At 53.8% G+C, this 13,736-nt stretch overlaps 3 protein-coding genes across 3 annotated transcripts; 2 read left to right on the forward strand and 1 right to left on the reverse strand.

Annotated features, from left to right (window-relative positions):
* Nucleotides 1-30: 30 nt before the first annotated feature.
* K444DRAFT_645752 (curved DNA-binding protein-like protein) lies at nucleotides 31-1,509 on the forward strand (the record flags this gene model as incomplete). Its single annotated transcript, XM_024885119.1, has 4 exons — nucleotides 31-64; nucleotides 200-391; nucleotides 437-1,249; nucleotides 1,295-1,509. The coding sequence occupies 4 exons, from the start codon at nucleotides 31-33 to the stop codon at nucleotides 1,507-1,509; spliced, it is 1,254 nt and encodes a 417-aa protein (XP_024731730.1).
* Nucleotides 1,510-2,661: 1,152 nt separating this feature from the next.
* K444DRAFT_633729 (uncharacterized protein) lies at nucleotides 2,662-7,593 on the forward strand (the record flags this gene model as incomplete). The annotated part of the gene is made up of 6 exons (XM_024883653.1): nucleotides 2,662-5,012; nucleotides 5,050-5,356; nucleotides 5,734-6,059; nucleotides 6,113-6,571; nucleotides 6,621-6,804; nucleotides 6,865-7,593. 6 exons carry the CDS (start codon nucleotides 2,662-2,664, stop codon nucleotides 7,591-7,593), a joined length of 4,356 nt encoding a protein of 1,451 aa, XP_024731731.1.
* Nucleotides 7,594-8,606: 1,013 nt separating this feature from the next.
* On the reverse strand, nucleotides 8,607-13,667 carry K444DRAFT_596567 (uncharacterized protein). Its single transcript, XM_024878438.1, has 3 exons — nucleotides 13,312-13,667; nucleotides 9,818-13,264; nucleotides 8,607-9,770 (listed from the first exon to the last, which is right to left on the reverse strand). The coding sequence occupies exons 1-3, from the start codon at nucleotides 13,636-13,638 to the stop codon at nucleotides 8,979-8,981; spliced, it is 4,566 nt and encodes a 1,521-aa protein (XP_024731732.1). The 5' UTR covers nucleotides 13,639-13,667; the 3' UTR covers nucleotides 8,607-8,978.
* Between the last annotated feature and the right edge of the window lie 69 nt (nucleotides 13,668-13,736).

Below are 13,736 nucleotides of genomic sequence, written 5' to 3' on the forward strand. Positions count from 1 at the left end.
CACCCACGTTCCTTTGGAAATACCGTCACCATGGCCGACAAGAAGGAACCCGAGCAGGAGATCGGTAAGCCCATCCTCCTTCCCGCCAGCGCTGTAGACAGCCTACCATACCCCGCTATTTGGGCCCCAGGATGAAGGATCTGCTGGACCATGAAGTCGCAGCATCTTGAAGCACACGTGCTGACATTTCTCCCTCCAGATTATACCCTAAACAACCCCGATACCCTCACAAAGTATAAGAGTGCCGCCCAGATCTCCCAGAAGGTTTTGGATGCGGTCACCAAGCTCTGCGTTGCTGGCGAGAAGATCGTGACCATCTGCGAGAAGGGCGACAAGCTGTTGGACGAGGAGATTTCCAAGGTCTATAGAGGAAAGAAGGATCTCAAAAAGGGTACGCCGCAGAGATCACGCCACTATTCTTGACTGACAATCCCAGGCATCTCCCACCCGACCACCGTCTCCCCATCCGCCTTTGTCACACCATACACCCCACTCACTTCGGACGAAGCCGAAGCTGCAGTTACGCTCAAGGAGGGAGAGGCTATCAAGATCCAGTTGGGTGCCCAGATTGATGGTTTTGGAACAATAGTCTGCGATACAATCATCGTCCCTAAGGCCGACGATGCCAGCGATGTGGTTGAAGGCCGAGATGCTGATCTGCTGTTGGCATGCCACTATGCAAACGAGCTTCTGTTACGGTTGATGGTTCCTCCTGGACTTTTGGCGACTGGTACCGATGAGGAGAAGGCCAAAGCTGCCAAGGTCAAGGCCCCAACTCAAAGCAAGATCACAACCCTTCTCGAGAAGGTGGTCAAGAGTTACGATTGCAACCTGGTTGAGTCGACTACTAGCTGGCAGTTCGAGCGCAACGAGATTGAGGGTAAGAAGAAGATTATTCTGGCTCCTGGAGATGGTGCAAAAGGCGAAGGCATTCCAGAGGTTGGTGAAGTCTGGGGCGTTGAGATGGGTGTCAGTCTAGGTTCGGGCAAGATCAAGAACTTCGAGAACAGGACAACTCTCCACCGACGTACCACTCTCACCTACGCCTTGAAGCGACCAAGCTCAAAGAAGATCCTGAACGAGGTCGTCAAGAAGTTTGGTACTTTCCCCTTCAGCTTACGGCAGTTGGAGGACGAGCGGGATGCGAAGGTGGGTGTTGTAGAGTGTGTTCGAGGCAACGTTTTCCGACAATACGAAGTGGTTGGAGACAAGGATGGAGATCCTGTTGCTAGACTGCTGACCACCATTGGTAAGCCCTGTTTTCAGCATTTCCGTAGCAAAACTAATTTCTCAGCTATCACAAAGAATGGTCTGCAGAAGATCGCGGCTCCTCCGTCTCCTGACTTGTCAAAACTCAAAACCGACAAGAAAATTACCGACGAGGAAGTCCTCAAGATCTTGGAGCAACCACTCGCAAAGGAGACGAAGTCGAAGAACAAGAAGAAGAAGAAGCCCGCGAAGAAGGCTGCGGCTGCAGATGATGACGAGGAGAGCAGTGACGACGAGTAAAAGATATGAAGGATGAGGTGAGCACAGGAATGGCCTCCTGCGATGGATAGGAGGCTCATCTATTCAATGTCTATCAACGACTTCTCATCTCTGATTTCTTGCTGCGGACACTGCTATGGGGCTTGTCAAGCATCGTTTGCTCTAGCCGCGCTTGGCCTCGTTAGTCGAGGAGATGGCGGGACATTCGTCATGGGTCTCTGAACTTTGAAAATGGCTAGGAGGTTCGTTGCGTTGATATTACTGAGCGTTCATGCTTCTCGAAGAATAGAGAAATGCAGCAAATCATGATTGATGTATCCCGGATGCGCCTTGCGTTATTGTTTTTTCTCTGTGCAGGCTATGAGTGCGAAAAGGGGCTAGCGCGGGCAGCGCAAAAAGGAGTGAGATCTGGTTCGGATAAGTCAGGTCGGACACTAACCATCCAGGAAATCTACTGTAAGGAGGAATGCGAGAGTAAATCTGGAAAAGTGACTTGGGACTTGGGACCCATCGTGTCGTAATATGAAGCCGAGGGTTGAATGCGAGGGCCGGCCTAAATATCGGTCACATCATCAAACCACTGCACAGCACTCTGCCCTTTCACTCACTGCACACAAGCTCCCAAGTCCAAGCCCCTTGTTTTTTTTCGCCGCCGCCCCGATTGATAAGAAAGCCAGCCCCTCAGCTCGCAACACCTGACCGCCGCTCTCCTGACCAATATTGACATTTTGGAAATACATTATCTGACTGCACTGCGGCCCGAAGCAGCCTCTGCTGCCTCTGCTGGAATTTTCACCCTGCCTCCGACATTTTCCCTCGGGTTGTGTGCGCCCTCCGCCTCCCCTGGCCGGGTGTTTTGGCGTGGGAGGTGCCGGGCAGAATCCTGCCCTTAGGGGGTTCTGTAAGCGAAGCTGGACCCTCGAAGCGAGACTTTCTCCCCTTCTTCCTGAGCTCCCATCTCCAATTCCTCACCAAAACTCCAACGCGTCCACCACCCCAAATCGCGATCGTATCGGGCGTGCATGTATCCTTGAAGTTGAGAAGTGTTGCACGCTGCTCCCCCATAGCTTGCCCCTGAACTAACACCCCCGTTTAGATCTGTCGAAGTCGCCTCGCCTGGCGGGCTCGCGGTCGCAAAGAAAGGGAGGGAGGTGGTCGCCAGCCGCAGCGACGATGTCGACGCCAACTCCCAGGCCGACACGATCTCGAAGGGCAAGCCCCTTTATGCCAGCACCCTCAAATGCGGCAGCCGACGGAAAAATCACAATGGCAGACGGTTCGCAGAGGCCCAAGACCGCGTTGGACGGGGTTTGGCAAGAGCCTCCCCTGCCTACCCCTCGGGCCAGCTTCGTGGACGCCGGGATCGAGCGACATGGCGTCGTGCAGAACATGGCACCTCTTGGGACCCATCCGACTCAGAAGGCGATGAAGATGGCTTGCAGAGCAGACGAAATCCCACTGGGGCGCAGAGAAAATCCGAGGAGATCAGGGCCTTCTGCTGTCTCGACCCCAAGCGAGACGGTAGTGACCCCCGAGCCACCTACAAACCTAGCACGAAACCGTTCAGCTTCGATCAAGACGGTCGATGAGGTGGAGAGTGCACCACAGACCCCACAAGCACCTCCCAGTGCACGAAAGAGCGTCTCACGGCAGAGTATTGGCCCTCAAAACAATGGGCAAGGGGTATTCCAACTCCAGCAGTCTCCTATCCTTATCACCACCAATCTGACTCGCCCAACACCTCCAACACCTCAAGCTCCTCCCCAAGCACAAATAGCTGGAACACCTGGTCCGACCCTGGGCGCTGATGGGTTGCCCCTTATCAATCTCGACAAGACGGATCGAGTCGTCGAGGAGGCTGTGCAAGAAGCTGTAGACCATCAACGATGGCCAACAGCGTATGCTCTCCGCACTCTCTACGATGACCACCGGTCTAATCCCAAGATTGTTCGTCTGATTGAGGCTATCTACAACGGACGGGCTTCTGAGGCCAGCTACGTGGAGTTCAAGGGCATCATGCGCCAGAAGAAGAAGGAAGGAAAGAAGGACCGGACTGGCGAGTACTATTTCAACGGCGACGGAAGTGATCCAGCCCCAAACGCCAAGGCCACACCACCAACACCAGTCATCCCCGCCATTCCTATTCAACTGATTCAGCCTCCTCCAGGTCCCTACGTCACGCCCTACAGAGATATGGGACCAAAATCTCTCTCGCTCGTGGGCAGGAGCTCCTCCGCCAGTTCTGCACCGCCAGTGACTGCATCGCCAAAGGAAGCCGAGCACGAGCACGAGCACATCAGCAAGAAGCGCCGTCCGAACAGCTTCCAGCCTGTCAACGCTGAAGTGAACGGGACTCCGGCTGCAGCAGACGAGGCTGCGAGAGCGGGCTCACCATTGCAAGCAAATGGAGGCACGAACTCGGCCAAGTCTACTCCCCGCAAGTCGCGCAGAGCACGCTCGCAATCAACCTCTTCATCACTGTCGTCTGTCGATCCCGATGCCTTTGAGGGCGAAGACCCGATGGCTGGGGCTGGCAGCAGCAGTGTGGAGGCAGAGGCAGAGGCAGATGCACGAGCTACCGATACCAGCGCCCATGCCCATGCTGCCCATGCTGCCCATGCTGCCCCTTCTCTGACCCGGCTCGGCGGCCACCCACTGGCGGGGCTTGGGCTGGGGCTGCGCCTGGGAGGTGCCGCCAAACCGCACGTCTCGCCCTACACGAGCCACAACAATTTCGTGGCAGCAGCGTCGTCTGCCGAGACCCTTGCGCGCAGTCAGGCGCAGCCAATCACGGCGCCGCTCAAGAAAGGCCCCAAAACCTACATCTTCCAGCCCACACCCTCCGTCGCCCCGGTGCCTCTGCCGCTGCCTCAGCCTGCGTCTCCCGCGCTCGTCGCGCCCTCGTCCTCCGCCAAATCGCCCACCACTGCAACGTCGACGTCGACGTTGACCACTACCGCCAACAACAACAACAACAACCCTCCTCCCGCCGCAACATCGACGGCGACATCGATGGCCCCGGCGGCGCTGCTGAACTCCTCCTCCAACAGCTCCGCTACTTCTTTCGTGCACTTGCCGTCATCCTTCAAGGCAAAGGGCTTGGCCAAGATCAAGGGGGACCCCTATGATCCGAACGACAAGACCAGCCGCCTGAGACGCCGTGCGCGCGAGACCACCAACACCGTCGCCGGCGACATCCGGGACAGCTTCGAGCGGCACCAGGTCCAGGTCGCGTCTGCGCAGGAGACCGACTCTGATGGTGGCGACTCCGTCGTGCCCTCAAAAGTCTCCTCCTCCTCCTCCAGGCGCCCGCCCAAGGTCCGCCTGCTCAACAAGCCCAAGACCCGCGAGACTCGACAGAGAAACAACTATGATTCGGAAGACCTCAGCTCCCCGACCTTGCTCGCGTTCCCGCCAGACGGCGCGCCGGGCTCTCGCTCTGTCTCCCGCGCTGGCACTCCCAGCACGTTCGGTCGACCAACGAGAAAGGCGCGGACAGGCACCGGTCTACGTGTCAAGACATCGTAAGTCATCAATTCTTTATGTTTCACAGCGTTGTAGCATCCATCGCGGTCTTGTATCTCGTGAGCCTCATGTTCTGTATTTCCTGTCCGCGCTCAATCTTGCCGTTTTCCTGCCTCGAGCGTTGCGGATTGCCGTCGCACAATGCGACCGGCCCCTCCCTCATCGTGTCCACGCCTCACTTTGCGATCTCATCATCAGAACGCGTCTTTCTGAGGACTATGCTAATGCGACATCTTTCGACGACAGCCCGATGAAGAAGAAGGGCGCGCTTCCAGCTGGCATCCCCAGAGCAAGCGGTGAGAGGAACAGCCCGACCGGCAACGGTGCCTTTTCTCACAGCCAGGTAAGACTCGCACCATTCTGCATCATCCCGATTCATCTCTGGATCGCAGCTGCTTCCATTTGTTCCCCTGAGATGAGACTTTTTGTGATGGCTTCACGGGGGCCTCGATGGGGGAGACGGATCAAAAGTTTGATTCCTCACGCTGCTGTGGCCTGCGAAAAACGCACACGCCCGGGCGGCAATCTCACTGTCTGCTCAGCACTCCGCCCTTACCGAGCAGACCAACCATGCAACACTCCCCCCCCCCCACATCATCCATCACCCATCATCCATCATCCTTCCATCCATGAAACTCGCCACCCTGCCCAGTTCTCCATCCCAGCTGTCCTCATTTTCTGATAACCTCTTTCAAACACCAATGCTGACTCACGCCACAGGATGACAATGATGATTACTGCGCAGCGTGCGGAGGAAACGGTGACTTGGTCTGCTGCGATGGATGCACTCGATCATTCCACTTCAAGTGCGTCGATCCGCCCATGATCGAGGGCAGTTTCCCCGACGAGTGGTTCTGCAACGTCTGCCAGTCCCGCCAACCTGGCGCACGAGATCCGATTCCTGGCACCTTTGGCCCACTGCTGTTTTCCCTAGATGAGAAGAACCCCAGCGCATTCCGCCTGCCAAAGTCCATTCGTGAGTATTTCGTCGATGTTAAGACGGGCGCGGATGGCGAGTACGAGGAAGCTGGTACTGCGAAGCCAAAGTAAGCCCTAAAACATCCTGAAGTCTGACGAGACCATGCTGACAGCACCGCAGGAACAATCGTGGAGGCTATGATGAAGCACCAGACTACTACCGCCTGAAAGACGCCAAAGGAAAGACGATTCTCTGTCACAATTGTCACGGTGCAGCATCACCTCCCAATCGCATGATCATTCCCTGCACCTTTTGTGGCCTCTCCTGGCATCTTGACTGCCTCCCAAATCCTTTAGCTAAGGAGCCCTCTCCAGGACGACAATGGCGATGTCCGGCGCATGTCGATGATCTCCTTCTGCAGGTTCCAGCTACTCTTGCTCCTGCCCATCGCTTCCGAAGAATCAAGGGAGCATCGGTGATCAAGCCAGCGATTTCTCGAGGCATCAAGAACAATGGCTACATCGAAATCGAGAGTGAGCCAAGTGAGGACGAAGAAGAGCAAGGTTTCTACGAGCAGCGAGAGTACGGTCACGTGTACAGGCTTCCGGAGCAGGGGATCAAGTTAGATTTCATTTCCAAGTAGGTGGTCGATCTTCTACATTGTTTGATCAAACTAACGATTCCTCAGGGTCAAACGAGAGGGTGGAGGCTATCTCCCGAGTCGCTTCGCGACCAGACCGCCGAAACCAGTACCACGACCAACCTGGAATCAAAGATCTGTCAACCAGCAACAGGCAGCTCTAAATCTCGCATCTCTTGCAGCACAAGAGCCTCTGACTGGCGATCTCAGCCAGCTCATCCATACTCTCCTTGTGAGTTTCGTACTACGTGTCTCATGACGTAACTAGTGTCAAATGCTAACCAGGGCACAGGCCGAGGCTCCGCCGCAAGTGATCGACTTGATGGCTGTGGACCAGGTGGACGAGATGACGGAGAAGCTGCCGTCGCATGTTATCACTTCGATGAAGCATCTGTTCGACAAGCTATACGCAAAGATTACTCCCGAGGCCGAGGATCATCAAATGCACGAATCGGCTCCAGCTTCGGCCCCGTCTTCAGCTCGTGCTTCGATCCGCGGGTCAACAACGCCAGCTCCAGCTTCAGTACGTGGTTCAGTGACGCCGGCTCCTGTTGCCTCAGTTGGTGGTTCAGCGCGTAACTCAGCGACACCAGCTCCTTCTGTGGCTCTGGTTCAAGCCGAAGCTGCTATTGAACCGGGAAATGTCACCCATCAGGATGCGAGCCTCGAACTTATCGAGGAAGCACCCATTGAGGATGCCATAGTCGAGGATGCAATGATTGAGGAAACAATTGCCGATGCGGCAACTGTTGAACTAAGACAATCTGAAGCATCACCTATCGAGCCAGCACCCCTCAAGGCAGCATCCGTCGAGGCAGAGCCCGTCAAGTGTGTCATATCCGCACCAGTCGAAGTCCAGGCAGAAGCATCGCCAGTCCGCGAGACAACACCCGCTCCTGTCCAAGTATTGACAGAGACGGAGCCCGAGCCCGAGCCTGAGAAAATGGACGAGGACGTAGTCGAGAACCACGTCGGGCCTCAAGTCCAGGATGAAGACCACGACACGGAGATGCTGCTTTGAAGCGGCGTTGAATCCCAGCCTTTTTAGACTCCGGACTCAGCTCCGATGGAGCGCATGTTGGATTCCTTATCACCGAAACTTCCTCGGCAAAAATACCGAGCATTTCTGTACGAGCTTATCAGGTGATTCATATTGGCTCCATCTCATGATGCACGATCGGATTTGAATCAGCTGATCATTCGATCATAGCTGATTTGGCATGTTCCATTGCGTTATCAATGCCTGCATCACCGACAGAGACCCATGATTCCCCCTTTTCCCTTTATCACAATCAATCACCCCCACCTGCATGCATCCCCCACAAGAGCACACTGTCCTGTTACCTGTATCATATTTCGGCGTCGGGTGGGCTGATGGGCATTGCGCAACACCACATACGTTCGTATTCTCGACTGGATACCACACTTCGATTCTCTTCTGAGATTTCTGGGGCTGCGAGCCTGCGATGAGCATAGACAGGGCGGTAGAGATTGTGAGAGTAAATTGTAGCTGTCGGGATAGACGCGTGGATGGGGAGGGGAGGAGATTGTAGGTTGCTGTTAGACTTGGCATATCTACTCTCCGGGGAGCTGAGCTGTTGCGAGAGATGAGAAGCAGCGAGAATCAGCAGCAATGGAGATATCTAGACACTTCTTGTGCTTCGCATTCGTGATATGGTGATGCTTGTGATGAGTTAGTTCAAAGGCTCGAGGCAGGTCCCTCCTCTCCCGGAAACTGCCTACAATGACAACCCCGCCCAAATCCTGGCGCATCTCGAACCTCAATATACCACGCGTAGTCGACGCTTGCCAAGTCCTGTCTGTCTTCCCGTCTCAACGACGGAGAATGGTGATTCCCAAATTCAAAACCCTCGGATTTGGATGAAATGAAGCTGTCGGCCGCTCGGAGATGAGCGCCGATGACATGCACCCGTATCCGGATTCGGACATCCCATCACAGAGGTTCGATCGAGATCAGGGGATGATGAGATCAGAGAATTCAAGGAGGGCAGAAATCACGGGAACGGCCAGAATGCTGGGCAGAGATCCATTTTTTTTTTAGAGTTTCGCTCGGCAGCTAGCTAAGTACAGTACATCACATCGCATCCCAGCCCTCGTTCCTCATCCACTCGACTCCTCGCACTCATCACATCGTGAACCCTCGTCGCATCACGCATTAAAGAGGTATGTATGCATGTATGGATCGTTTCACTCCCATTCATTCATACACCCATGCTATCCATCCACGCATTTCGCTGTCCAAACACATGAGACTCATTGCAAGATGGTATCGCGTGGCATCATATCCCAAGCAAGCAAGCAGCAAAGTCAGTGCTCCCTCATCCAAATCATACTCGAACAAATCCATCCATTCATTCATTCCTCCTCCGACTTGATACAGACAAATCATTCCGACTCATCCATGTCAAAGATATCCTTCACCTTACTCTGCTTGCCCTTCCCCTTCCCCTTCGCTGCAGCGGCCCCTTTCTTCGCCGCAACCTCCTTCGCGGCAGAAATCGGCGTCTTCCCTTTAGCCTTGACAAGCGGGCTCTTTCCCTTCGTCTTCAGAACCTTTGAAGGAGCCACTTTCGCCTTCGGGGTCGGCGCTTTTCGAGGCGAAGATTTCTTTGGGCTTGATTTCGCAGCCGAGGATCGGGGTTTTGCGTGTCGACCGTTCGATCGAGGGGGCGTAACGACTTCTTCTTCCTCCTCATCCTCCTCCTCAGGTTCAGGCGTGGCTTCAGGATCAAGCCCAGGCTCAACGTCCACTTCAGGTTCTTCGGCCTCGGCTTCACGTTCTGGAGATGAAGCTTCCTCCTCATCGTCGGAATCCCGAACTTGAGCCTTCTTGGCGGAAGCAGCGAGCTTCTGCTCCCGCTCAGCCTCCTCCCCGGAAAGGTATTCCCACTCCGCAACACCGTCCCACATCTCCTCGTCATCTTCGGAATCATCTCTATCCGCATAGCTCTTGCGCGCACTCGTACCACGGCGGCTGGTTCTGCGCTCTGTCGAGCTCGGGGCCGCGCCGCTGCTGCGTTGCTTCTTTTTCAATGCTTTCGGCGTCTTGGGTTCCTTGGCGGGCTTCTCCTTCTTCGTGGGTTTAGGCTTTGGCTCCGATTTCACCTTCTTTGCGGGGTGGGCGTCGGGATCCTGGTCGTCGCGGCTGCGTTTTGGTTGTTTTTGTGCTTTCGGTGGCTGGAGAATGTTAGTAGTGTTCAAGATGGAGAGAGGAGGATACGTACCCGAATCTTTTTGTCTGCATTTCTGACCAGATCATCAAGAAGGTTATCCATCTCTTCCGGTAGATAATTCTTCTCCGCAATCTCCTGTGCGACTTCATGACTTGGCAATCCGGAAAACAAACCCACAGGCATCCCAACCTTGGTAGGCCATGTCTGCATACTCCAGCCTTTCTTCTCCTCCCATTTCTTGATCAGTGCTTGGGCAAGATCACTCAACACGTATATATTTTCTGAGTCCGAACCAGAGAGAGCATCTCGTGCTTGCTTGACTCGTTCTGCATACTTGTAGATCAAAGCCAGATTGTCTTCCGAAGCAACAGTTGTGATATAGTAGAGAAGATATCTGCCATGATCCTGAAGCTCCCCAGGGCTCGTGCTATAATCTGGATGATGTGCGAGGAGATGAATGAGACGAGGGAAAACAGATTCAAAGACCTTGTTCTTGGCATCATGGCAAACCTTGACGCGAGAACGGATCCAGGTCATGATCGAAGTTCGGAAGTCGTTCATCGGTTCAAAAGCAGTCAAGAATATGATAGTCAAGAAGCGATTTGAAAGCTTGCCCTTGACAATATACTTCTGCAGTTTCTCGATAAAACCTCGACGAACCTCCGGGGTAGCGTCTTGCGCAACAAAAGAAAGACGGTTGAATTCGACGGGCGAAACAAATTCATCAAACATCTTGTTCGTGCACACCTTCAGCATTTGCTGGGCTGCCAGAAAACGTAATCGCGACTTGTGGTGAGATGGAGTGTCGGCCTGCTTAGACAATTCGCCATTCTTGACAATCAACGCGTTCAGGAGCTTGTAAACCGGGATAGCAAGCTTCTTGGCCGTCTCAGGGTCAGTCGTGGTTCTCAGACGATTAACCAGAGTCTTCAATGCCCAACATTTCGCCTGTAACTCCTCGTCTAGCTGTTCATCCGACTGCCAAGCTTCGTCTTCACCGAATTTTGGTGTTCGTGTCCTCAGGAGAATTTGCTGGGTAGTAATATCGAGAATCTCATCATTCGAATCCTCGGTCGTCTTGGGATCGAGCAACGTCAATTGACAGATTGTTGCGAGCTTTGTCAAGTAATGATCGCCACCATATTCCCAATTCTGTGTTGCATAGTCGAGCAGATCCTTCGTATGCATCTCCTTTCGGTCCGTAGACGCCATCAAGATGGAAACGGCATATTTAGCCGCCTTTGGTGGGGTGCCGTACTTCGCGAAACCGAGGAGTGTGGAGACGAATTTCCGGTCTTTGGGAATCTTGTTTTGGGGGCTTTTGGCAAACGAGGCCAACGCCTTGAGGGTGTCCACGCTCCCCGGCAGGTTCGGCTTCTTTTCGGATGGCGCTTGCTCCTGAAGAGATTTGCAGAGTTCATTGACACTCGCCTCAAAAATCAGAGGGTGCTTGTCTGAAATTTCCTGCATCACCATATGCGCAGTTGCACCCAACTCCTTGTCATCGGTCCGAGCATATTGCAGGATGACGGGTTGATGACTTCTGTTGTAGACGAGGTGAGCAGAACGGTAAATGATGGGAATAAATGTATCGAGAAGGCCAGCTGGAGCACCAGCTGCTGACTGAATTCGCTTCTGAAACTCCTTGAAGGCCTTGTAGACGGTGTTGAAGTCGCTGGCAGGAGCGATCATAAATCGCAGAAGTTGATAACTTCGTCGGTCATGAAGTTTGGCGTACTTGTGCAAATCGTGAATGCTCCGTAGAGGGTCAGGGAGAAGATCAGCAAACCACTTGACGCATGTATCGAGCTTGTTCTTGATACCCTGAGCGTCTTCCTCCATCACGCCTCCATTGAACTCTTCACAGCGCTTGAGGAATTGCTCCAGCACTTTCGAGAAGGTCGGTTGCCGACCTTGCAATGCAAAGAAAGCCTTTCGTGACTTTGCGTCGAGGCACTTCACAACAAGCAGAATACGCTCAGTGCGGATCTTGTCTGCATCAAAAGGTCCGTCGCCATTGACTTGAGAATCTCCATTTGCGGCCTTTCCCTTTGCTTTCGCAGGTGGGTAGCCCAGAGGAATGAGCTGCTCAAACATGACATGATCCAGAAGAACATTGAGGTCTTTATCATTGGCATAGAATGCATCGAAAATCTTGGTTGGAATGCCACCGAGAGCATCATTGACTGCCTCATTACCTGCAGCAATTTCACCCGCAGCAACGCCCCAAATTCTGCCCAGCGTGGTCATGCCTTCGATTCTTACTGCGTGTTTGCGGTCTCGAGCTCGGTCTGCCAAAGTGCACAGCACCGATCCAGACTTGCTCACGCTTCCGTTCGGAGCAAGCTTGGCAATGACATCTCGAAAGCTGAATTCTCCAACGGCCTTGACAGCAGCAAGTCTGACTTTCTCATCAGCGTCGCTCAATTTCTCTCCAAGTCCCTTAACCAGAGCACTCTCCTCGTGAGAACTCAGCCCAATTCCACCTCCCGAAGTAACCAGAATTCGACCGATGGCGGTTGTCCATCCTGCTCGAATGACTGATGATTTGTCATTCTTTCTTCCCATAAAGCTCTGGTAAACGCCGGGGTGGGTTTGTGCGAATGACTGAGGAGAGCTCGGAGTCGTAAGGATATTTTCGTTGGCGGGGGGTGGGGAACTGTCATCGAGCTTGGCAGGTGGGTATGCGGCAGGGTCCATAATCGGAGGAGGGGGTGGCCCAGCAGCTCCAATACCAGAAATGATATCCCCCAACGTCTCGGTAGCTAGAAGCCGAAGCTGAATATTCTCCGCAGACAGTTCCGCCTCCAATTGAGGTATGACATTCTGTAACACAGGGGCTGAAGCTCTCCACAATTCCCGCAATAACTTGTGAGCCTTCCGGAGCTCAATCATATCTGATTCCGTAGGACCAGATGGAACATCTTCATCGTCGGAGTCAGGGGCCACATCGCTCTTCCTCCGGTGGCCGTTCGTCTTTGTTGCGTCGCCAGAAACATCCATTATCACATCGTTGAAGTACTGACTGATATACCGAGCCATCTTCTCCGGGCAGGCGTTGCAGATTGTTTTGGCCATGTTGTATGCTTCTGGGAGTTCTTTTAATAAGAGAGTCGACTGCTTCTCGTCCGGCGCTTCTCCCTTCTTGCCACCTCCTGGGGTGCTTGCGCGTAGAAATTGGGCAACAATGACGTCCACGGCTTCTGCGGGCAAACTCTGGGCTTCATCGACTAATGTAACAAGAATTTGCGTCATGTTGTATTGCACATCTCGGGAAATCTCTTCGCCTGTCGAGGACTTGGATGAGCCAGAGATAGTATCGAAGAAATTGGTAAATAGATGAATGATCAATGGATCTGAATTGGGAATATCGCAGAGGAGAACTATGCTCTTGACTTCGGCAAGAGATACCAAGACGTATTTATGCTGTGTATTGTAGGCGTGTGAGGGGTCAGAGAGAGCAGGTAATGTCGAGGTAATGAAGAGAGTAAAGATGTCCTGTTCCCAGCGTTAGCTGCGCACTTGCCAAGCTTGATCCGGCATACCTTGAGCTGTGTTGGAGTAAACGGCGCATCTGGGGCACAAATCTTCAACACATCCACCAAGCAACAAGCTGTAAATGCGCGAACGCCTTTGTCCTTGTGACCCAGGAGGTTCTGCCCCGCAAGTTCCTTCGCGACGTTGGTCAATGAGTCCTTGTCCGTTTCTTCTTGGTCCATCTCACGAAGCTCGGTGGCTAGAGTGTCGAGTCGCCGCAGCAGTTCGCCCGTGGGAATGGGCTTGCCTGCGCGCCATGATAGAGGTTCGTTGAAGACCAACCCGCCGAGTTGTGGCTCCTCGGGCTCTATGTCCGCACCGCGGCGCGGAGCCATTTGGAAGGGAGAATGCCAGTCGCGGAGCTGTAGGTACGAGAAATATCGTCTTTTCCGTGAGAATTGGGCGTATGGGCGTGCGTTGGTCGAGGATTGGA

The sequence above is a fragment of the Hyaloscypha bicolor genome (genome assembly GCF_002865645.1).
Source record: "Hyaloscypha bicolor E unplaced genomic scaffold K444scaffold_126, whole genome shotgun sequence".
NCBI lineage: Eukaryota > Fungi > Ascomycota > Leotiomycetes > Helotiales > Hyaloscyphaceae > Hyaloscypha > Hyaloscypha bicolor.